Source organism: Camelus ferus, chromosome 2 (genome assembly GCF_009834535.1).
Source record: "Camelus ferus isolate YT-003-E chromosome 2, BCGSAC_Cfer_1.0, whole genome shotgun sequence".
NCBI classification, from domain to species: Eukaryota; Metazoa; Chordata; class Mammalia; order Artiodactyla; family Camelidae; genus Camelus; species Camelus ferus.
Genome location: NC_045697.1, coordinates 68832366 through 68859259, shown reverse-complemented (window position 1 = coordinate 68859259; position 26894 = coordinate 68832366). Strand labels below are relative to the sequence as shown.

Genomic DNA, 26894 nt, shown 5'->3' with positions numbered 1-26894 from the left:
ACAGAAGATTCACCCATGTTTATATGGTTAGCAAAAATGCCAGGCCAGGGCTTGAGCCCAGGCAATAGCTTCAGAGTCCATAATCTTTGCTATTGGTGGACACTAATCCCAGTGCTTAGTAAAGACTCGCTAAATTTTTGTTTTTAGGCTGATAGACCAATAGTAAGATGGTGTAGCATTTAAAAACAGTAGCATTTAAATAGCATTTTCTTACAGTACAGAGGAAACTGTACCAAATTCTTTAAAAGAAGGAAATGGAAGAAGTAAGGATATTAATATTTTTATTTTAGATCTTTTCCGTGATACCTTATGAAGTTAAATAATATTTTGGCTATTACCTTTATGTACATGACTCTGGAAAATAGTAATGGCAGCCTTGAAACCCTTTCATCTAATGTTTTATTTTGTTTTGTTTTTTTATCTATTCAGTCAACAAACATACAGTGTTTCTAAAAAAATGTGCTGTGAAATTTGACACCAAGTATAAGATAACTTGCACAATTCTTTACTGTCACATAAGCAGCATCTGGAAAAAGAGGAGCTAATTATAATATATTTCATTTATTAGAAAATATGTTTAGGGAACATGAAGAGAGAGTAATTAGATTCCCTGCATTTCAGATGTACAAGTTGTCTTTTGCTATTGAGATCTACAACCTATGTGCCATAAAATGTTATTTTTGTGTACAGTTAACAGTACTGGAGCTCCTTCTCTCTCTGTCTAAGCAATGTTCCTTTCCTGTTGTTCCACACCGTCTTTGCCAGTTATTTGCTTTTTCTCTTCTCTTTTCATGTTTTTTGTAGTTATTCCTCTCTGTCATCACTTTTACTCTTCTCTGTCTAGATATAACCATAATTACTGTTGAAGTAGGTAATAGGATGCTAAGATATTTCTAGCTTACAGAAAGCCAGCCTGGATCATTCTGCCCACTCTTAGCTTACTAGGGATGGTGGGGCAACTTCCAAATATGAATAGTCCTATTCATCTACTGCCAGTCTCGTAAGAAGAGAAAAAAAAATGCCATGTTTTTGCACGGTGACCTGCTAAGTATTTCTGAACATGACCTTCAGCATACATCGTGGTAGAAGGGGACTGGATGAGTGGGTGAGATCATTGAGGGCCTTCTTGAAGCTATTAATAAGGCTATGAATATAACGCAGCAATTCTGACTTGAAGTTCTGTGGTATTTCAGTAGCAGTACCTTGAAATGATTCCTCTTTTTAAACAATGGATAATTCTTGACATACTGAACATAATGTAGATGATAATAGGGGTTGTTTGATTTCACAGAGTTTGAACATAAATTGATTTGACTGTTATACACATTTCTCTACAGTTAATGAACAATTTTCAAAATTCTTTTACTCAAATTCATAGATAACTCACAAATCACATTCAAATTTTACCTCTCCTAAGTTTTCTAAGTTTATCAAGGTGATTTTTAGTGCCTTATCCAAATCTGTCCAATTGGCTCTGGGAGCAATCATGTTCTTTTTAAAGAATAATTTACATTAACTTTCTTCCTTTTCACATTCAACTTAGAAAATAATTAGCTTTTGGATTTTTATTGAGTTGATAAAATGCTGAAGAAATGATATCATGTCAGTCAGAGCTAGTATAACTAGCAATGATCTACTACTGTGCCTCAGTAGCATTAGCATTTACAGGAAGAGAAAGGTTATATAGGCCATTTCTGTTCACATGTTTTACTTTAAATCTGCTGAGATATACATTTTTTTCTATAAAACCAGTGTCAAAGGTGGTCATGAAAAGCTCAAACATCAAAAGTAAAAGTCTACTTTTTTGATAGCAAAGAGAAAGAAATAATTTCACATAAAATAGTAATCAAATTTAACTACCTAGAGACACACTGTAATGATTTTGTGAAAGTTAGTCCTTGGTCAGTTTAAATGGAAGTGTCCATACTTCTACATCATTGTTGAGATTATAAATTACATTTATCTTTTCCAGAAGCTGGTGTTCTGCTTTAGGGAAAGCAGTACTTGAGCAGTCTTTACACAACAGACATTTTATAAAGAACTGCTTACATGTGAGGCAAATTTAAGCACTGGTAGGGGTTGAAAACACTTTCAAGACAGTGTCAACCCTACTTTTATGGAAAAACTCAATGATAAGGGCACACATGAGAGGGAAAGCTTCGAGGTAGACAGATACTGATAGATTCATTCACTCATTCGTTAGCTCATATATCTACTCATTGATTAAAAAATGTTCATTGATCACATTCTGTGTTCTGGGCATTTCCATCATTGAGGATATGATGATGAACAAAACAGATGCTTTCTGAACCTTCAAGAAGCTTACATTTCTATGGAAATGAATGACACTAAACAAATAAAGACTTGTTTAATTAAAAGTGTAACAGTGGCTGCAAATTTAAGAGCTGTGTATTCTGAAAGCTTATTGAAAGAACAAATAGATTCAGGGAAGATTTGAGACCCAAAGGAGGAGCAAGAATTAGACAACTAAGCCAATAAACCATGGGCCAAAATAGCCTTTTATGTAGTCTAATATCCTAGATAGTATTCTAGAATTGGGTTAATTTTTCGTGGTTCTAGTGCCCTCAAAGGCAGCAGTTACGAGTGAGATTACTAGTTGCCTACCCCATATATATTTTCTTTTTCTTTCTTACTTTTTTATTTAGAAGAGCAAAATGCCCAGGTAAAACAACTACTTTTTTTAAGTTCCCTTATAGCTATTAGGTGGTTATTTGACACAATTTTAACCAGTGGGAAGAAAGCAAAAAGTTAGTGGTTTGGGATTCTAGGAAAGTTCCTCTTAGAAAGTGTTTCAGCTGTTAAACACAATTTTTGCTTTTTGTCCTTTCCCTTTATTTCTGAAATGATAATGCTATGCAGGAGCTATGATCAGTATCTTGAGAACAGTAGGATGAGAGTCCAATCTAAGTGGTGAAACAGAAAGCATGAAAGTACCTAGATTCCCAGTGTTATTGTGGAGCCCCTATGCTCCTGGATTCCTACTGTGAGTTTTTAATTTGAGAGAATAAAAGAAAATTTGATCTGCAGATATGTAGGGTACACAGAATCTTTTACCTGTGGAAACCTTGCCTTCCTTCTTGTCAGGTGGCTTTTTTCTTTCTGCTCTTACATTGACAAAGAAAGAAATATTCAAGTAAATATGGTGTTTTGTTTAATGTGCTATTTATGTTTATGTGTTTATATAAACAGTAATAGAATTAAAAAGTAAAGGATATCAGTTTGAAAATTGCACCTCTTGGGGAGTGATGGAAATGTTACCTATCTTGATTGTGGTGGTTTCATTGGTGTCTACATCTATCAAAATTCATAAAAATGTATGTCTGAAGTATGTGTCGTTTACTGTACAGGAATCATACCACAATAAAGGTGTTCACAAAAAGTAAAGGATATCAGTTCTAGCTAGAGTGATCAAGAATTCTTCATGGAAGATGTTCCCTTTGGACTGAGTTTTAAAATTGGCAGTTTACCTTCAAATTTAGAAAGGCTTTGCATATCAAGGAGAATTTTCTGAATTTTTTTCCCCATAGACACTTGGGAGCCAATGAATGCTTCTAGCAGATGTCTGCCGTGTTTTGGTACAATAACTATCTGCTGCCGGGATGCCAGAGGTTTGAGACTGGAACACCTAAAGGTTAAAGAGGTGGTTAGTACAGATGTCAGGTAGTATTTTAGAGTGCTTTCCAGGGTTTTTTTGGTAGTAAGGAAAGAGAGGGTTGACTGGTTGGTTTTTTTTTTTTTTTTTTTTTTTTTTTTTCCAGATGTGAGAAAGAAGGTGAAAAAAAGTGAGAGCCAGCTTTCTGTTTTCAGGCCTGGCTAGATAAGGAGTTACTGTAGGCAGGAGAGAAAGGACAGATGGTTGGCTAGTTGGGGAAGGGAAGATAATGAGTTTTATTTTAAGGCTATCTGAGAATAATGAAGTGGAAATGTATAGCAGACAACTGGAAATTTGTGACTCAAGTGTGAGTTGCATAATGTTATGTTGAAGAAATTAGGTGAAATCAATGGTTTTATTGCCTACATGATTCTGTTCATCAGCATTTTTTGTTATTCTTTACTGAGCCTTGAAGAATCATGGTACAGCTCACAATTACAATTGCTTTCATAAAATAGTATTAGGATAAAGGGTCTTTTTCACTATACCAGGAGAATACAGAAAATGGAATAAATATTTCCTATTTTTACTATAATTTACAATTAACATTATGTCACATCTGTATTAAAATACTTTTCTTTGTAAAATAACACATTATTTTCTAAGTCATATATTTAAAAAGGTGTATGTTTAGAAGGATGAATATTAGGAATGCTGAAAAATGGCAAGGGTAACATGTTTGTAATTATAATTTGCAATATTCAAAACAAAGATAATTTGATTATCATCCGAAATGCCTTTCTTCTCTATAAAGCCAAAATTAAACAACTTGGTTAAACATATTGGTAAATTGCTTTAATCAAAGTTTTCTGCATATTCAGGCAAACTTCACTACATTTATGGCCTATAATTTTTTTCACCATATATATTTGATGAAAGATTTTGATTTGAAGCTTTGATGGGAAGTATCCTTGATGTTGTCTTAAGTTGCTTCACTAATGTGACAAGTTTCATCGTAAAAGCTCTAAGTGACTTTTTAATAATCATGTATTTGGAATTTTAAAATAAAATTTTAGACTAGAATGTATTTGGCTATGAAGTAACAGCTAGAATAAGTTACCCCAAATCATAATTAAAGTTTATTTTAGTCCAAATCATAGCTAGTGAGTGATTTATTATATTATGCTACCTAACATCGTGTGAGAGTGTGTGTGTGTGTGTGTGTATGTATATATGGTACTAGAAGCAGAAGTGGAAAAAACATGTATTTCATAACTTGAAAGAAGTTGTTCTGATTTAATTGCTTAGAATTTTAACTTTCATAAAGTGTATGAATTTCTTTCTATAGCTATTACTGTTAGACCTGATGTATACTGCTGTGAGAGTTTGTCTCCTAAGCACAGCAAGACTGAGATTCCACTCTGCCTTTGTGGCTCTGTGCCCTCCTTCACGTTGCCCTTCTGAGTTTTTGGTTGAGTGCCTGAGGGTCTCTTCTCTTTCTGCAAGTCCTACCCTTTACAAATATTTAGCTTACTCTTTAGTTTTCTATGCCGTTCAGTTTCAAAATGTGGGAAGTATCTTGAGGAAGAGGATTGTACTTGTTGTCAGCCCTTGCTCCAGTGTGAGCTTGGCTCCTAAGCATCACTAGACTGCAGACTGAATTCTGTCTCTTCAGCCCAAACCTCTGTCATTTTGCCTGCTCTAACACTTAGCAATTACTACATTGTAAAGCACAGGTGATGAGTTTGTGCTCCCCTAGTCTTCAGTTCGCTGTGATAGACTATGTGACCTTTGAAAGCTCCACTAGTTCCTATTTCCCTTAGAATAACCTGTCTGCCTATGAAAAACCTAATCTTTAGCTCTTACCCTGACTTGGTAAATGCCCATATAGAAGAAAGCAGATTGCAGTATAAATACATGTTAAAAGAGCTTTGATTTACCAGAATAAAACTGAGGCTAAAACTCAAGTTCAGTATTTATTTGCAGTGTCTTATAGCTTGTAAGACAACTCAGCATTCAAATGCTCCATTTCTTGCTGAGGCTGAGGGGTTTAATTGTTGGTGTTTCATAATCAAAGTTTTGGAACATCAGAGCATACATGTAGTTTAATATGTCCAAGTTAGAGACTATATGAAAAGTCATATGTCAAAATGGCAGTAAACAAGGATGGGAAAATTTTTGAATTTTTTGAAATGAGGAGCTGGTCTTTGTGGCTATAGATCATTTAGGCTTGGACTTTAAGTGGTTAATGCAAGAGTTCTGGGCTTGGGGAATTGTACAGGGACTTCAACTTGACATAATTGAATGAAACCACAAAGTATGGGAAAAGGTTTTTCCAAAATACAAAGTTTCTTTCAAGTTGGTTGCCACCAGTGATATTTTTTTAGCTGCCTGATTCGCTGTCTTCATGTGATTCCCAACAACTTACCTAATTTGATTTTGTTGTTGTTGTTTGGGGCTTAAAATACTAGGAGCTTACCTTTTAAATATCCTGTTGGCATCTCTGCAAGAAAGGGAGATACCACTGAGGGTTTCATAAAGTTCCACAACTAATAGAAATAATAATACTGGTAACAATGATGATGGCAATGAAAGCAAACACTAGTACTTGTTATGTATCAGGTATGTTGACCTAAAATAAATAGGCTGCCAGATATTTCTCCAGCAAAGGTGGGTTTATTTGGGATCAGTAGAGAATTGTGATTCATTGTCTGCGACAATGGCAGCCACGTTCAAGTCCCTGCAGGGCAAGGGAAGAACACTTTCCAGAGAGGAAAAGGAAGTTTGGAGGATGATAGGAAACAGAGTTGATGGCATTTAATTGGCTGAGTCCGTGTCAGGAGAGAAGAGGGTCTTTCTTCTTCCTGTTGGGCTCTGCTGTTGTCATAGGGTATGAGACCTCTCCCTTCTGATCTGACCATATTTAGTTGAGGTTTTTATTTATTCATTATTTTTATAGACACCATTCTAAGAATTTTGCATACATCAGTTATCTTAACTCTGTTATTTATGTCATTTTTAGGTAGGGTCCTGGTTTTCCAGATGAAGAAGTCAGGACATTTTAGACTTACTTTAATTTGCCTTAAGGCATAGCTTTTATTTCATTAGACATTTTGTGGCATTTTCCCTCAGTCTCTAATTGCTTCTTTCAGTTTGTCCTCCCACTGTTGCTTCTGAGCACTGGATATAGCTGCTAGCCCTGCCAGCGCCATCACTAGAATAGAATTTAAAAAAAAATTCAATTTATTTAAACTAAAAAATAAATAAAATCTAAAATGGAATTTTAAATGTTCTGGTTTTTTTGTTTGTTTGTTTGTTTTTAAACTGGCTGCCAGTTCAAAGGCTGTCATTTAAGCCTGTGACCTAGATTCTTGTCCTAGATTTCTAAAATTAGATCAGGAAAATGAGAATCAGATAGTTTTAGATTTTGTGCTGGGACTCAGATTCTGCTGCAAAGCATGTGGAATTTCCCAAACACAGGAATGGGATTCAGATTCTGGGTTAAAAAAAGGCATGAGAAATGTCTATTATAGTCACGCATCACCAGCCTTCCCTATTTTCTGTGATGTATAAAGGATCACCAGCAGAGATTTGGTGATCTTATCTATACATACTATTTTTTCCTAAAATGGATTAGAGTATTATGTATAAGTATGTCTGAGTTATTGCTACTAGACAGGGTTTCAGATTTGTTTTACTAGTCCTGAAAATTAATTAATGCCTAGGAAATTTACTTGACATGTTAATTTCTTGTTCAGAGAATTGAAGATGAGTAAGAAGAGCCTATAAACATCAATAAAGGACACAAATAGGGAATAAGTTTTCAGAGAAGTGTAAAAATGCCATAAAAAGGGGTGGTCATGAATGAGGGCAGTATATTTTCACTTGGTAGAGGAGCCAGTGAATCTAATGAAATTTAGGGTAACTAGTTTGTTGAAATTTCCTTGGTGGGAACACATTGTTGTTGAAGAAAACTGATTACTTGTGCAGTTTCTTACTTTTGCTCCAAGGCATTAAAAAAAAAAAAAAAGCTTCCTTCCTGCATGGCAGCAGCCAAACCCGTCAGTTATATCTAGGCTCGGAACTGGACGAAGGACTAGGTGGTGACTCCAGACAGTGTTAAGGGAAGCAGGAACGATGACAGTTTCTGATAAGAAAATGAAAATGCATAGTAGGGTAATCAAGATCTTTGGAAAGCTTTCCTAGATACCCTGGGTACATTGTGTACTCATGATTTCTTTGCGTTTTTGTGCTCCACTTTCCTTTTACATACTGCAGAAGCAGCCTCAAAAGACCCAAATGTCATCTTTTTTGAACTGTTGCTACGACTGCTTACCCTCAGCCTACCTTTACTAAATATACTCCTGATGCCAGCAAAGAGAAAATAACTGCTGATATTTCTTAGTTGATTTACTGATTGACACAGTCCTTAAACCAGAAATATGGGGTTTCATGTAAGAATCTCCTCCGCTAGTCACGATCAGTACTCTTACCATATTTAGTGACTCTTTGGAAGTGGAAGATAATGTTGTGGGCATATGCTTGAGGGTATTAATAGGGATATTAGGAACAGGAGAAAGTATGTTTTATAAAGTATGGCTTCTAGAGGGACTTCAAAAGTTTGTTTTTTCAGTATCCAAATTTGTTTGACTTATTTGAAACATGAAAATTCTTCTCTCATAGCCTAGACCCTGATTGTTCAGTCTTATTTTTTATGTTAGAATTAGCTTTTGTAGAATAGCAAGGTTAGCTAACCCTTTTATAGAATCAGGGACCAAGATAAGTATTTTACTTGTTTTAACTTATTTAATCCTCACAATAACCCTATGACATATGATATGAATTCTGTTGTTTCCCTGGTTACAGATGACGCTGAGGATCACAGAGGTTAAGTGGCTTGCTTAGGGTCCCACAGCAAGTAAGGAGCAGATGTTTGGAACCAAAGAAGTCTTAGTGCTAGAGTCTACACCCTTAGCCACAGTACAAGTCTCCTGCCTGCCAGAATCATTAAAACTTAAACAGCATGGTCTTTATACTTAGTACAGATGAACAAATTTGTTATATATAATATATTGTATTTTAAAGTAATTTGAAGAAAATGAGTTGAAAAAGTTTTCATTGAGGTAATTAGCTAATGGTTTACAGGCATTAATTGTGCAACAAATATATGATTTTCAAATTTAATTTAGATTGAAATTATTATTGCCGTTATTAATATCTATGTGGTTTATGTTGATTAGAAATGTTAATGTAACTGTGGAGCATGTAAAGAGCCATAAGTGATGAAAGGGGAAGCCTTTTAACTTAATTGAAATCTGTTAAAAATGAAGTAAGACTCATTTGTAGAATAAGTAAAGTATGTTCACTTTGGACAGTAAAGCATGCTCACTTTGGACAGTAAAGCAGGAATAGTTTTGCTGCTTAAGAAGACAAATAATCACTGCTCTCATTTCTGTATAAAATTTGATTTTCATTATGAAGTTTGAAAATTAGAGTTTATGATGGCTATTTTTAAAATGTAACCTATATTTCATAATTGTGTTTATTTTATCTTAAATTTTGACAAGTGAATTTACACTTTTATTAGAAGGGCATAGATTTAATGATACTCTTAGATTTCTATTTTTAATGATTAAATAAAAATTTCCAGTTTTTCTGTGTATACCATTGCTTAGTGAGAGCATCTATGCTATGTCTTTTTGGAAATTTTCTATATATTTAATCTTATTGAAATTTGTTTCAGGGTATTCCAGCACCAGGCACCTATGATGTGCAGAAATCATATGAGATGTCTCAAGTTCAGCATAAATACATGCCACCTCGTAGTTCTGTGGCTAAAATAAAACATGCCTCCTTTCTTAGCACGACTCCTCGGTGTCTGGACAAAATGACCGATGGACCAGGTAAGTGTAGAATGTCACTTTAAAGATATGGGGAAAAAAACCTAAGATTTCCTTATTAAAATAGACAATTGTAAACATACATTTGCATTTACCACGGCTTTTTTAAGTATGCAGTTCAAGAAAAACCTGCTTATTTAGTGAAAGATTTTAGATTAGTTTTTCAACTGTAGGAAGATTTGTTTGGAGTTTTATTGTCTTAATTTTACCAAAGACAATTTTACTAATTTTACTAAAGCTAACAAGTCATTTTCTATTAAAGAAAAAACATCAAACTCTTAATATGCTACAGTTATTAGAGGACAAATAACTACTGATTTGGAAATCAGTTGCATACAAGATATACATCACTCCAGTCTCAATGGAATCATTTTAATTTTCCTCAAGTATTAAGCAGCTGTATAAAAGGTAAACATTTATTTGGGTGGTTGAAATTCCAAAAATAATTTTGATTTTTAAAATTGAGATCAGTTTAGCTATTACTAATAGCGTTTTTGTACTAAAATTGAATGAAATAATTTTGCTTATTAATGAAGATAAATCAGTAAGTATGTTATTTCACACATTTCACACTGAAGAACTAGACAGAGAATAGGAACAATAGTTTCCAACAGTAATTTACAGACATATTGCCACTGAACAACCAAACTGTTGTAATGAATCTTTATGAGACTGTGAAGAAAAAAAATGAAACAGAATAGAGAAACTTGAGAGTTTTTAATGGAAAATCAAAGCAGGAGAATACAACAGGTCAAGCAAATATAAATATTTGGAGATGCTGAGAGTCATAGAGGATTGCTTTGTCATTGTCTTTCAAGAATTGAATATATTACCAACTAAAAGGTCCATTTTAAGTCCAAGTTTAACTTTTCTTATTATCTTGTTCTTCTCTTGAGTTATGGTACCATTGTTGATTTTGTCAGGTTTCAGCTTTCTTTCAAAGTAGAATTCAAACACCTTTAGTGTGTCCCTGACCACACTCAATATGTGGTTACCCAGAAGTGGTGCAGGGAAATTGGTTCTTTGAAGTTCAGGTACCATCACTGTCACCATGACCAAGCACAATCAATAGCAAATAAATATGTATTCCAGAATCTCTTGAGGTAGATTAGGTTGATCTTCATAATTTTTAAAGATTTTTTTTTTCCTCTTTGTCTTTACCCTATTCTCCATAAAAATTATTACAGATTGAAATCGTAGTAAGAGTTTCAATTAAGTGCCAGGATTGGGACTCTGACTTTTCATTGTTTCAATATTTAGCCTTGGGCAAGTAAATTCACTAATTGTTTTATTAGTTTCTCTTATAAAATTGAGATAATATTTTCCAACTACTTGGCTCTCATGAGAATAGTAAAGATTAATAAGACTGTATTTCAAAGTCATTTTCAGAACCCCTTAAGTCCCTTAGAAGTATAAAATCTTATTATAATAAGAAACATGTTTCTTCTTAATGCCAAGCCAACAGTAGCTTCTGAAAGAATTTGAGAGAGGGAAATAGCTTCATTATGAAGACAATTATTATTTGGAAGTCAAAGACATATGGACTGTTAAAGTCACTATACAACTGTAAAGTAGCCAGCTTGCTAGATGAAAAAATGTTTATCACATTGTTTAAACCAATATTTCATCGTTTGCCATCCTGCATCTTAAAATAGCCTATACTTCAAAGAAATGATAGCAGAAATTCCACATGCCTCTGTAATCACCACATTAGAAAAAAATATGGATTTCTGAAGCAATTACCTGATGCCATGATGTATGAAATTTGATTTCCTTTGCCATATGTAGATGCTGTAATGATTATAGAATTGTTCATTCTTTTAAATTTAATCTGCTATTTTAGGTATAGAGTCCAAATACATCTCTAACATAGACTTAATAGGTGACCAGGGCCAATTCAGTTAATATCCATGCTTTGTTTTGGTAATTGAAAATTAACTGCTATTTGTCCAGACTCTCTGTTACATTGATCCAATCAGGGAAAAGAAGTCAAATGTGATGTTATCAACTCTCTAAACAAATTTCTCACTTTTTGTTGATTCTTATTTGGGTTAGATTTTTATTGATCAATATGACAAATGTCTTGATTCTAAAATAAGAATAGCCCACTTCTATTTACAGTTCTTAATATTATCTGACTTTCACTGGAGACAACTAATTTGTTGTCTTTTGATTTTTTAAAAAAAATCATTGTTCTATAATCAAAAGGTACAGTGATAATAGTTCTATTGGTTGTATGCTTTGTGTCAGTGTTTATCCTATGAATGATATCCTTTCCTGTCATATCTTCTTAGAAATAAAATAAGAAAAAAAGTGTTTTTTAACCCCGTTATTTGTCATTTAAACATTGGTAATTTTGTTTTACCCTAATACCAATAGCAATACCAATGAGAAGGGACTTTTTGGGTTTCATATCACATTCTTTACCAGTCAGATAAAATTATTTTCTGTTATTATGTGTGTATACACACACACACACACACACATAAGTGAAACTATAAGATTGTTTGAATTAATTTGCAGAAATTTGTTCTTGAGTCATGACATCACTCCGAATTGAATGTTTTGCCTTATAGAACTTAAAGTACATTTATATTGTTATCTTTCTACCTATAGATAAAATGATTGCCAACTTAAAATTAATTACCGACTATCTTATATTTGGAGGAAAAAGTGTTAAGAACTGAGGTTGATAAATGATGTGTTAGAAGTTATGAGTTTGTTGATACATGAATAATAGTCTTCTCATGGGACTCACAAAACTTATAGCACATTCATTCAATCACTCAACAATTTATAGCCATATATTTATTTCAAGTTGTTTTAGAACTTTTATTAATAGTATAGAAGTGATTTTGTTTTATTTATAAATGAAGTCTTTGAAGATATTTAAGAAGGATAAAACTCATTTTCATTAGTCTAAATTAAAGAGGGAAGTATATTTGCAATCAGTATACTATATACCATTAAATGTTGTATAACCAGTAAAAACACATTAGAGTCACTTAATGAAGAAATTATTAAATGAGCTGTATCACATTATAAAGCAATCTCCTCTTATGCACCAAGTTTTAATTCAAGGATATGTAAATGACTTTGTCATTGATCCAGCTCAGGTAAAGTAAAATTGTTAAGTAGAAAAGGAATTAAACATTATTTTATCTCTTATATTGATCTGTTTTTGGACATTTAGAGGAAGAAAATACTCAGCAAATTTAAAAAGAAAATGAAACATTGAGGGTGTGGAAAATTAGGGCCTCTCATACATCATGGTGGAAGTATAAATTAGTATCAGTAATTCTCTGGCAGAATGTTTTAAATGTACATGCCATTTAACTCTGAAATTCTACTTCTGATATTACCCTAAGAAACAGTTATTAATATGTGCAAAGTTTAAGCATCACGGGTAGTCATCCAGGAACACAAATAATGAAAAGTTTCAAATGCCCTAACTGTAAGAAAAATGAGGTTTAGTTAATTCTAATGCAAAAACTGAATAGAGTCCTATGAAAAAATTTAAAATGGTATATGTTGTTTAAGCCTGGTAACAAGGTAGGATTCATTTGATCACTCATTTAACAATATGTACTGAGAGCCTCTTCTGTATTAGACACTGTTCCAGGGACTAGTGACAGAGCAGTGAACAAAACCTAAACATTGTTCTTTCACAGAATGAAAGTTTAGGGTTGAGACATTTACTAAATGAATGAAGAAATAGATCAGTAGATTGATAGATGAAGGAAGGAAGGGAGGGAGAAAAGAGGGAAGGAGCCAAGGAAGGGAAAGAAAAAGCATGAATACCAGGTGGTTATAAATGCTCAGGAGAAAAATAAGAGAAAAGGATTCAACTCTCATTGTGTGTCCTGCATCAGTTTAAAAAATGTTATCAGTGAAGTCCTCACTTAAAATATAATATGTGAGTAAACAACAGACTTGTTAAAGATTTTGGTTTGTTTTTCAATTTTTAATTGTTTTCTCTAAATGAACATTCACTACTTTATAGTGAGTAAAAATTTAAGATTTTTAAATGAAGAAAAACAATTGAAGTTTAAAGCACAATTTTAATTGAAATCAGGTATTTCAATGAATGATAGACTCAGCAAAACATAGCATCTGAGACAACATTTGTAGGCTGAACATAACAGGTACTGAGACTTACTCTATGTAGAAAGTATAGATCATTTCTAATGAAAATAACATTGTGATTTCTACATCACATCCCCATGGGAAATTACTTTAGGAAACAAATATAATTCATCTTAGAAGTTAATTGAACATATACTATGAAGATATTTTTGTTCACTTTAAATAAACATAAGCAATACCTTTGATATAAAAATCAGTGTAGTGTGAAAACGAGTTTTTCTGTTTTCTCAGTGGCTTATTACATTATAGCTTCAGAAATACTATGGAGTTTATCAAAATGCAGTTCATCCCACTTGCCTAACATATTGCAGTAAATACGTAATTTTCTGCTGTTTTTCTGTGGCTTCCAGAAATGCTTTTGGGCTGTTAAAATGCAAGATAATTCTGAGTGTAGGCAAAAATCAGTCAGATCAGTTTTGTGGATTTGTTAATTTTATATCTTTATTTCAAATGATGGAAATTTTATTACTAAAAATGAGCTGACTTCATTAGTTTTTAATCTCAGGTTATTTTTGCTTTTTGGGTACTCTATATTTCAAGTAAAGTCTTATTTATATATAATTTGAGAATGATCAGATTATTAATAAGCATATTAATAAGTTTATTAATAAGCATTATGTTATAGATAAAATTATCCTATACGTTCTGTATAGATTACTAACTGTTTGAATTATTCACTTTTTGCATATGAATGAATGTTTGAAGACTGGGAAAAGCTTCATTTGAGAAGGAGGGACTGAGTATGCAAAAAAAGGGGAGGAAAGAACTGATGCAAGATATTTAATAACATAAAGGGTAACAATCAGTCTGAAGTTAAAAATGGACTTAGTTTATTGATATGGGAGGTAAGGTATAGAAAATAAGTGAAAATATATAGGTTTTATATATAGAGATAAGACAGGTATACCCGTTTTATTTTACTTTGCATTATAGCACTTTGCAGATACTACATTTTTAACAAATTGAAGGTTTGTGGCAACGCTGTGTCCAGCAAGTCTATCCACACCATTTTTCCAACTGCATTTAGCTCCTTTCTGTCTCTGTATCATATTTTGGTAATATTTCAAACTTTATCACTATTATTATATTTGTTATGGTGATTTGTAATCAGTGATCTTTGATGTTACTGTTGTAATTGTTTTGGAGCGCCATGAACTGCACCCATATAAGATGGCAAACAATTGATAAATGTTGTGTGTGTTCTGATTGCTCTACTGACCACCAGTTCCTCCACCTCTCTCCCTCTATCAGGGCTCTCTATTGCCTGAGACCCAACAATATTAAAATCAAGCCGATTAATAACCCTACAGTGACCTACAAGGGTTCAAGTGAAAGGAAATGTCGCGTCTCTAACTTTAAATCAAAAGCTAGAAATGATCAAGCTTAGTGAGAAAGGCATGTTGAGAGCTGAGACAGACTGGAAGCTAGGGCTGTTGCTCCAGTTAGCCAAGCTGTGAATGCAAAGGAAAGCTCTTTAAAGAAATTAAAAGTGCTACTACAGTGAACATACAAATGATAAAAAGGCTAAACAGCCTTATTGCTGATACGGAGAAAACCTTAGTAGTCTGAATAGAGGATCAAATCAGCCACAACATTCCCTTAAGCCTAGCCCTCAACCAGAGCAATGCCCTGGCTCTCTTCAACCCTGTAAAGGTGAGAGAGATGAGGAAGCTGCAGAGGAAGAGTAAAGCTAACAGGTTGGCTGATGAGGTTTAAGGAAAGAAGTCATCTCCATAACATAAAAGTGCAAGATGAAGCAACGAGTAGAAGCTGCAGCAAGTTATCCAGAAGATCTAGCTAAGATAATTTATGAAGGTGCCTACACAAAACAACAGGTTTTTAATGTAGACAAAACAGCCCCTTATTGGAAGAAGATGCTTTCTAGGACTTCCATAGCTAGAGAGGAGGAGTTAATGCCTGGCTTCAAAGCTTCAAAAGACAGGCCGACTCTTCTTGAGAGGGGCTAATGCAGCTGGTGACTTTAAGTTGAAAGTAATACTTATTTACCATTTTGAAAATCCGAGGGCCTAGGGCCCTTAAGAATTATGCTGAATCTATTCTGCCTGTGTTCTATACATGGAATAACAAAGCCTAGATGACAGCACATCTGGTAACAACATGGTTTGCTGAATGTTTAAGCCCACTGTTGAGACCTACCTCTCAGGAAAAAAAAAAAGATTCCTTTCAAAATATTACTGCTCATTGACAACGTACCTGATCACTCAAGGGCTCTGATGGAGATATACAGTGAGATTAATGATACTTTTTTTTTTTTGCCTACTAACACAACATCCATTTTGTAGCCCATGGATCAAGGAGTAATTTTAACTTTCAAGTTTTATTATTTAAGAAATACATTTTGTAAGGAATAACTGCCATAGATAGTGATTCACCTGATGGATCTGGGCAAAGTCAATTAAAAACCTTCAAGAAGGGATTTATCTTCCCAGATACCATGTAGAATATTTGTGATTAATGGGGAGAGATGAAAATATCAGCATTAACAGGAGTTTGGAAGAAGTTGATTCCAGTCCTCATGGCTGACTTTGAGGGGTTCAAGACTTCAGTGGAGGAAGGAACTGCAGAGAGAGCAATAGTGAGAGAACTAGATTTAGAAGTGGAGCCTACATCATTAAAAAGTGCACAAATGATAATGCTAGAGAGGGTGTAAAGAAAAGGTAACCCTCCTACATTGTTGGTGGGAATGTAGTTTGGTGCAGCCATTATGGAAAACAGTAGGGTGATTCCTCAGAAAACTAAAAATAGACTTACCATATGACCCAGCAGTTCTACTCCTGGGCATATATATCCAGAGGGAATCAAATTCAAAAAGATACATGCATCCCAATGTTCATAGCAGCACTATTTACAATAGCCAAGACATAGAAACAACCTAAATGTCCATTAACAGACAACTGGATAAAGAAGTTGTGGTATATTATACAATGAAATACTACTCAGCCATTAAAAATGATAAAACAGTGCCATTTACAGCAACATGGATGGACCTGGAGATCATCATTCTAAGTGAAGTAAGCAAGAAAGAGAAAGATACTATTTGATATCACTCATATGTGGAATCTAAAAAAAAAAGGACACAAATGAACTTATTTACAAAATAGAAACAGACTCAGAACACAAACACAGTTACTAGGAGGAAAAGGTGGGTGGAGGGATAAATGAGGAATTCAGAATTTGTAGGTACTAACTACTATATGTAAAATAGGTAAACAACAAGTTTCTACTGTATAGCATAGATACTCAATATCTTGTAACCTATAATGAAAAATGATATGAAAAGGAATATATGTATGTATATATAAGACTGAAACATTATGCTGTACACTAGAAATTGACACAGATTGTAAGCTGACTATAGTTCAATTAAAAAATTTACATATAATCAAGTGCACAAATATTAAAAAAGTATTTGAATTTTAAATTGCAATTTGGGTATACAGATTACAAACTTCAGGAATGAGATTGAGGCTGAAAATGAAAAATAGAGAATCATTTAGTATAGATAACATTAAATCCATGAGACTGCAGGAGATCTGCTAGGGAAATCAGTAGGAAAAGAGGGCATAGAACCGAGCTCTCGGCATTACGATTTTCAGAGGTTCATGTGAGGAGGAGGGAAAAATAAAGACTAGACATATATTTGTTGTATAGGTTTTTAAAAAACTTTTAAGTAGTTTTTATAACTGTCAAATCAGCTAATGTTTTAGTGAAGTTGAAAACCCATGTAACCCAACCCAATGTTCAAATCATTTATTCTAATTCATTATGCAAAATAATTATGAACATAGTGGATAAAATTTACTTTTATAGTTTCCAATTTTAGAAATAGACATAGAACAGATTTTAAACATAATTTAACTTATCAAAAACATTTCTCTAAGTTTGAAGGAAATAGAGAATAGTATTAACTCTATAAACTAGTATAAAATACGCAGGTAGGAATAAGACACTTGAAAATCATGACTCAGTATAACAGGTTATAAGTACTTTGAATTTTAGGCCATTGCAAGTAATGAGCTGGTAATATATAAAGAAGTACTATATATATGTAAATGTATTTTTATATATAATTTGATCTTTGCATTCTTTTTTAAAAATTATTTTTATTGAAGTATAGTTGATCTATAATGTTGTACTAGTTTTTAGGCAAACATTATCAAGCTTTTTTATGATTAAAGATAAAGACTTAGCACTATATGAAGATTGCACACTTGTGCCTTGGTGCTTTTGGTCACTGACCTGCTACACTTTTCACCATGCTAAGATTTTAAGGAAGCTAAGGGAACAGATAAAGAGGTTGCAAAGACATTTCTCTTTGTATTAAAAAGCCAAACCACCCCCCCTCAAGACAAACTTTGATTCATGGAGTCTTTACCTCAGATCAAACTTTTATTACTGATGGAACTAGTTTTATTAGGAGTAAATGCCCTCAAGTCTTATTTTCTTGAGAAAAAAAGAAGCATTATCTCTAGAGTTAAAAGCTACAAAGGATGGGATGATACTGACGGCAAGTGGAAATTTAACTGTACTCTTTTTAATGGGTGGGAACAGTATCTGTTAGCATACCGGTTATTAAGTTCTATTTCTCTTTTTTTTTCTCTTTTTTTGCATTGTAGCAAAATACACATGACATAAAATTGATCATCTTAACCATTTTAAGTGCACAGTTCAGTGGTATTAAATGTTTATAATGTTCAACCGTCACCACCATTCATCTTTAGAACTGTTTAATCTTGTAAAATTGAAACTCTGTACTCATTAAATAATAACTCCCATAGCCCCTCCCCACATCCCCTACAAACCTGCTAGTAGATGGAGTGGCCACTGTGCTGTGGAGAAAGTAAAAAATAATGTGAGACCATCTCTGTTCTGCTTTTCCCATGCCTTACTATAGGGAAGTGAATCTTAAAGGAGAAAGAAAAAAGAAAGAAATTTGGGGGTACAGAGAGTTTAAAATGAGTTCTATCTGTTGTAATTTAAATTCTGACTAGTACCCAGCTGTTTCACTGGCCAAACTACTATCCTTGATTCCCGTCTGATTTACATATTCCCCACAGCTTGTATATTGTTGGTTGAAAGAAATCTGAATGCACCAGGCACAAGCTGTACTAGTCTTTGAAAGACCGTTCCAAAATGAAAGGGTTTTGTTGAGAATAATGTGATGTAAGCGTTAGGGTTGGGGAAGAGGTGTAGGAAGGAGGAAGGAATGGTGAGAAGGGAAGGAGGAAGACAAATCTTGACTTGGTCAAATGACAGCAAAGTGTAGGAATGTATGTATTTGTTGGAGAGGGAGATGTTCCTTCTAAGCCCAGGAGATATAATCATAGAAATAAGAAGAATCAAAGGATGAAAGGCCACAAACTAAGCAACAAGAAGACAAAGTTAAGGGACTAGGGGGAAATGTGAAAACTGAAGAGTATGATATTCTTGAAGTGTTTCTACGTTTTATATCTAGTTTTTACAACATATTTTCTCAGAAATTATGATTTTCGAATATTAATTTAACACCCCAGGAATCAGAAAACCCAATTCCTAATTTAAATTTAATCTTTCCATATAGGATAACGTTGCAGTTAAATACATGAAAAATATGTTAGTCAGATATAACGTTCTTTTAAAGCAAGCCATGTTGGATTTTGTGGAGCAGATCCTCTTTGGAAATGCTACACTATTGTTCTAAAAGTGAATTGAAATGGAAACACTTGGAACATGGGAAAAGAATTCCTTTCAAATTAGAATGTATAGTAAAAGATTTTAAGTAGTTCACTGTAGGATAATTGTTATATAATTTGTATATAGACGATCTGCAAATTTATTAAAACTCGACACTGTATATAATATGATAGTTTTATATGGTAGCTTTACAGAAAGCTTATATTATCCAATTTGTTATACTTATTGAAACTGCATTTCAATTAAAACACTTAGCAATTTCCTTGTTCTTTCTGAAATATTTTGAAACCCATTAGTGTGTCAGTGACTTGGCATTGCTCTCTAATTTCAATAGATTTCAAGTGATAAAAATTGATTTTTTTGCAGTGCACTTTGTAGAGTCAGCATTGGTTACCTGAATACATTACAGTTCTCTTAAAACATTATTTGATGATGTTAGAAGGTTTCGTTGTCTGAACTTCTGATTATATGTGCAGATTATTCTTCATTACAGAGTGATTTGCATTTTGAGGAAATGTAATGAAATGTGGAATTCTAAGGAATGCTCGTATATTGAAAATATATTTAAAAAGCCTTCTTTTTACACAAAAAGCTAAATTATGTCACCATAGATTCAGTGTGTCCATATCTTAGCATTTTGGGAATCATATATAATTTTTATTATAAATATATTACAAAGCAATAAGAGAAATATTAAATTCATATTTCTAGGAGGCAATGAGGCCTTATTGTTTTACCAGCTAATTATGATCAAAAGCCTTCACACCATGCACTTTTTATAATAAAAAACATTTATTACATTAAAAAATTATAGAAAAGTACAAAATTATTAATTCCTATCTCAGTGTGTTTTCATTAGATGAAACACCCATGTAACCATTATCAAATAAAGAAATAGAACATTACAAGCATTCCTTAACCCTCCTCTTACTCTCTCTTAATCAGTACCAACGCCCCAAAATAACCACTCTTCTGACTTCTGACACCATTAATTTATTTTCACTGTTTCAACTTATATGTAAATTGAATATGTGAGTGCTGTTTTGTGCTTGTCTTCTTTCATTCAACCTTATGGTTTGTAGACTGTAATCCTTGTTGTTGCAGGGAGCAGCAGTTGCTACCTGAGAATTAGTTCATTCTCAATATAAGAATACATCACAACTTCTTTATCCATTTTATTACTAGTGGAAATTTGGGGTGTTTCCAGTTTAGTGCTTTTATGAATACTGTTACAGTGGACATTTTTATAGATATTTTTTAGTGCACATAAATATACATTTCCCTTAATTATATACCTAGGATTGCAGTTGCTCTATAATCTCACCAACACACATGATATTGACATTTTTTTTCTATTCTAGTCATGCCTTAGGAGTATTTAATTGAGTCTTTAATATGCATTTTCCTGGTGGCTATTGAAGTTTAATACTTTTGCCATATAGTTTCTGGGTATTTGGATAACCTGTTGTAAACTGCCTTTTAAAATCTCTTGCCTATTTATCTATTAGATTATTTTATTATTGACTTGTAGTAGTTCTTAATAAATTATGGCTGTATTTGATAATTATACATACTATAAACATGTCTCTTCTGTGATTTGACTTTTACTTAATGATTTCTATTGATGAACGTAACATAATTTTAATATCAAATTTATTCATTTTTTTCCTTTTAGTTACAGATTTTAGCATCAATTTAAGAATTCTTATAGTTCTTAAATAATTTTTATAGACATTTTATTGTTTTGCAATTAGATCTATGGTATCATCTCAGTGGATATTGCACATCTATTATAATGAGGTTAGCCTGTAATATCTTTGAAATTTTCTTGTCAGTTTTTATTATCAGATTTTGTTTGTTTCTTTCTGGCTTCAAGAAAAAAGATTTGGGTAGTTTTTAATCAGCTATTGCTCTGTATGTAAACGAACAATTTCAAAATCTCAGTGGCTTAAACAACAACAATTAATTAATTAATTAATTAATGCTACTTCTCTTTGCTTATGGTGTTTTCAGTATCATTCAGTTCCAAATCTATCCTAATTTACTTTATCATACCTTCTTTGACCTATGTTATTTAAAATAGTGTTTTAAATTTTCCAAATGTTTGCAGCCTTATTAAAAAATCATAGTGTTTTTTGGTAATTGATTCTTAACTGAATTGTAAGTTTTGTAGTCAGGAGATATGATCTATCTGCTGCTCAGTTTTGGAAATCTCTTAAGGATTGGTATGTAGCTGAGTACGTACTACTTTTGTAAATGTTCCATTTACATTTGAAAATAACGTATTTGTCAGCAATTGGATATAGTGCTCTACAGTTGTCAGCTAGTTTAAACTTATTAATGAAATTTTTCATATCTTTTACATCTTGCTTAATGTATTAATTACTTTGAGTGGTATGTCAAAAAGTCCCACTGTAATGATATATTTTACAATTACTCTTCATGGTCTGTTTAATTTTTACTTAATAATTTTTGAATCAATACTGTTAGGTGACAATAAATTATAGCTTTCTGTTAAACTGAACCTTTTATCATGTTATAATGACCCTCTTTATCTCTACTCATGCATTTTAGGTATATCAGCCTTTTTGTGTTTGGTTAAAATTTGTCTGGTATATCATTCTTCATCCTTTTACTTTCAGCTATTTTCTGACCATGTTTGTAGTGGTTGTCTTTTGTCACTAATATTCAGGAGATAAGTGTATTTTATTTTGATAACCAGGTTGTTAAATCTCTTTTTTTCTATTATTTTCCGTATTTTCTGTATTTCCTTGTTTTCCTTCTTGCTTGCAATTTCTTTCTCCTCTCCTCTCCTCTCCTCTCCTCTCCTCTCCTCTCCTCTCCTCTCCTCTCCTCTTTTCTTCTCTTTTCTTCTCTTTTCTTTCTTTTCTTTTCTTTTCTTTTCTTTTCTTTTCTTTTCTTTTCTTTTCTTTTCTTTCTTTCTTTCCCCTCCTACCAACTTCTGCCTCCATCCCTATTTCATCTGTTTGCTTTACTGGTTTGGAACCTATATATTCTATTTTTGCTGTTTTAGAGAATACCCTTGGCGTTCCTACATGCACACTTACTTAATAAAGTTTAGATTGCCTACAGATCTTTGCTCTCCTGAACAATGCCTTAACTTGTTTACTTTTCTTTAACCTTACAAATTGTCTTATGCAATAAACTGCTGTTTAGATTCACGCATATTTATTATTTTCTTCAGTTTTTTTTTTGTTGTTGTTGTTTTCTTTTTTTTGCATCTCAGACATTTCTCCTAGGGTCATTTTCCTTCTTATTGAAGTATATCTTTTGGAAACCCCTTTAGTTACAGACTTACAGTGATAAATACTTTCATTCATTCTTCCATACCAGTACATATTGTGTACTGGGCATAAAGTAATATATATACAAATCTCTGCTCTCATGGAGCTGAAATTCTAGAGAGACAGGTAATATGCAAGATAAAACATAAAATATATAGTAAGTAGTATGTTACATTGTGTAGCAGAAAAAAATAAAGCAGGAAAAGTATGGTATGAAATTTTAGGTAGTGCAGTTAGGGAAGACCTTCCTGGGAAGGTGGCTTTTGAATCAAGACCAGAAGAACTGAGGGAATATGATAGTATCTAATGAAAAAGCATTGCAGACAAAGGGAACAGATTGTACACGAGAGCCTGGCAAGTTTAAGATACAGCAAGGAAGCCAGTAAGGCTATAGTAGAAATAAGTTATTTGGAGATTAGTAGATGTGCCCAGAGATGTAATGTATATCTCAGTAACACCTGGCTTGATAGGTCGTGCTTTATGGTGAGATGGAAGGCTATTAGAGGGTTTTGAAATGACAGTTGATAAGATCTTTTTTAGCAGCTTCAGTTTATATGCTATGGACTGGAGAGGAACAAAAATAAAAGCAATTAATAGGTTATTGCCATATCAGTAAGAGATGATGGAGCAGAATGTTGGCAGTGAGAGTGGTGAGAAGTGTCACAGTCTAGGTATTTTTTGAAGGTAAAGCTGATAGGATATGCCATTGATTCTGATGTAGGCTGTGGGACAAGGGAGAAGCCAAGGATGACTTAGAGATTTAGATCCAAACAACTTTCAGGGGAGAATTGCCACTAACTGAGATGAAAACAATTGTAAGAGATGATGATTTGGGGAAGATTATTAGGAGCCCAATTTTGAAAAAATTAACTTAGAAAACATGTAAAATTATCTTAATTCCATCCCTCTGGTGGTAATATAGTTTTGCTGGCTATATAATTTTATTTGATGCTTAATTTCTCTGAGCAGTTTAAGGAGTCCTTCCACTGACTTCAAACTTCCATTACCACACCTGACAATTCAGTCATCAGGCTGTCATCTTTTTTAGATAATCTGTCTTCTCTACCTGTTTTTGAGATCTCTTTGTCTTTCACATTGCTTAGTGGTCTTCTCTTGCCAGTATTCAGCATTCCTCTGTTAATGTAATTTTTTCCTTTTGTTGTAATCATTCAGGAATTTTTCTTTGCCCTTATTTTTTATTAATTTCAATAGATATGAGGGTTTTATTTGTTTACCTGCTTATTTGTTTTATTTGTTCTGTTTGGACCTGGCTGAGCCCTTTCAGTCTGAGTTCATGTGCCATTCTCTCACTCCCAGCAATTATTTCTTCTCATATTGACTCCGCAGCCTTCTTATTTTATTTTATATTTTATTTTATTTGTTGCTAGCTAATGTTGGAACTTCTAGCCTCCAGATCACTTTTCCTTTCAGTATATTGTAACTCTTGATGTCTTTACTGTAAGTTCTTGGAGCATAATTTGGCCCTTTTCCAGCTAACTCATACAAAAGCTTTGATTCTCCTACTGAAGCCATGTACTTACATTTTTGTTCTACAATCTGAGAAGTTATTTCTACCTCTATTTGTATTTTTCATAAATGTCTTTTTATTTGATCCTACATTTTCTAATCTTTTACAGATACTAGCTTCTCTCTCTTGGGACATTAAATATTCTGGTTTTAAATTATGATTCTGAATGATCTTTTCACTTTAATTCTTTGGTTATGAGTTTTTAGCAATATCCTTGTAATTGAGTTGTCTTTCTTCAAATGTTTGTCAGAACTTGATTTTGTGCTCATTTTTGTAATTGAGATTTCTTGCTAGGTAGAGCATTTATAGATCTTTCAAACATGGCTGTTATTTTCAAAATAAATGCTAGATTGGATGGGACACCAGAACTACACAGACCAAAGTTCTGGCAAAACTAGGACACATGGTCACACAGTTATTAGACTCTAGAGTGTCTGTGCTGGTGCAGCTCCCTGGGCTAAGGGAAGGAGCTGTTGCTGTTAGGGCTTGCTCTCTGAACTGTTTCCAGTGAGAAGGAGAGATAGTTAATATGTGCCAATAAATGGGGTATTTTGACATTTGGTCTTTATCTTCTGTGTTTCACTAGCCATCTGAGACACTCGCCTGTGTCTTTGTCTTTCCACTTACTCTCTCTCTTCTTGTCACCCTTCCCGCCTCCTGTGGCCCAGCACAGGACCAGGCTTATATGGCTTCTCAGGAGAGAGAAGTGGTAGTGCCTAATTGTTCTTTTTCAGATAACAACCCTGTCAGTTCTCTCTGAGTTCTATCCTGCATGCTTTTTGCTCCTTCAGTGCATGCTCTAGACTGAGGTTTCCTTCAATCTTACCTGCTTTCAGTCTCAGGAATTTTTCATACTCATAAAAATGTGATATATATATATATATATATATATATATATATATATATATATATATATGATACATATATATGATACACACACACACACTCTTTTCATTTCTAGAGTATGCATCTTAAACCTGACAGTTGTTACTTCGTTGTTACTATTGTTTAGGAGCTACTTCCAGGTGTCTAGTAACTGTCACTTTTAGAGTTGATATCACTAGGATAGTATTCAAGCTCTATTCATTATTGCTCTGATGTCTCTGGACTAGTTGAATTTTATGATATATACATTTCATACAATTAGCAAAGTAGTTTCTCTAGAAACGTGATGTGTAATATGGATTTAGTTTTATTTTTAAAGGTTAGTCTTGGTAAACAACATTGTAGATTTGGTATATAAGTCTATTTATTTTCAAAAAACGCAATTCACACAGTTTATAAAGTACATCATAATATGTGTATTTGCAGGAAAAAAAAAAAACAGGCTCCTGTATACTGAGGTCACTTTGCAAGAATAGTTTTTTATATGATTACTATCTTGATAATTTCACAATAGTTCTATTTATGTGTTTCACAATCCTGATAATAGTAAAAGTATTAAGTGCCTAATCTTTCTTAATTGAATATAATAAGCAAAATAAGATTATTTGTAAAAAATTTGAAAGGAAAACTATCAGCTTGAGACTTCAATGTGATATAGACTATATATCATAGAGATTATTTGTATTATAAAGTATTTTTGACTTTGACAACTTTAAAATTGCATTCAGTACTAGGCAGAAAAATGATGTTACATAAAATCATAACATCAATGTAGTGTATGAAGTAGAGATAATAGTTGTACTCTTAGCCATTTTATTTCTCTAGAAATGAAATTCATTGTTCAGCAAGGCCTCTTGAACTGTATTTTCCAGTAGGTTATTTTGTATCGATTAAATTAAATTCATTGCAGGATACGTGCTTTCAGAGATTTTAATATTTCCTATCTGTTGGAACTATACTGTGAATTTTTTTTTTTTTTTTTTTTAGTGTAGGAAAAGGTTCAGAAAGACAGTTTTCCATCTCAGTGTACCTTTTCAGAATAGTTCTCATACCTCAACCACAAGGTTTTATTAAATACAAATTGAAGTGAACTTATGTCAGTAAGAAATAATAAAAACACATCTTCAAAGGTCTGCTTTGCTTTTTTTTTTTTTTTAAAGCAGGACCATCAGCTGTACTTCAGAGTTACTTAGAGACTATGCATTGGTAGAATTTGAGTAACTGCTATGTTTTGAATATTGTGAGTGCTGAATAACTAATTGTCATAAATCATAGGTTTTGTAGACAAAATAATGCCCTACCGTCCCCCTACTTCACCCCTCCAAAATGCCTATCCCATAATCTCCAGAGCCTGTGAATGTGTTTTTTAAAAATCAGATTGTCTTTTACTTTTTTAAAAAATTGAGATAGAGTTGATTTACAATATTGTATAACTTTCAGGTGTACAACGTAGTGATTCACAATTTTTAAAGATTATACTCCGTTTATAGTTATTATAGAACATTGGCTATATTCCCTGTGCTGTCCAGTATATCCTTGTAGCTTGTTTATTTTATATACAGTAGTTTGTAGCTCTTAAACCCCAGCCCCTATCTTGCTCTCCCCCATTGCTTCTACCCACTGATAATCGTTAGTTTGTACTCTATATCTGTGTCTGGTTTTTTTTGTTTGTTTGTTTGTTCTATTTACTACTTTGTTTAATTTTTTATTTTATTTTATTTTTAAAAATTTTATTTATTGCTATTTATTTATTTATTTATTTATTTATTTATTTATTTATTTATTTAATAAAGGTACTAGGGATTGAACCCAGGACCTTGTGC

General features: G+C 33.0%; 1 protein-coding gene across 1 annotated transcript in view; it reads left to right on the top strand.

The window, feature by feature from the left end:
• STPG2 (sperm tail PG-rich repeat containing 2) overlaps positions 1-26894 on the top strand; it is a 411510-nt gene that overhangs the window by 156140 nt on the left and 228476 nt on the right. Inside the window, exon 10 of the mRNA XM_032460154.1 lies at positions 9357-9516. Coding sequence (XP_032316045.1) covers positions 9357-9516 — 160 coding nt within the window. The remainder of the gene's footprint in view (positions 1-9356; positions 9517-26894) is intronic.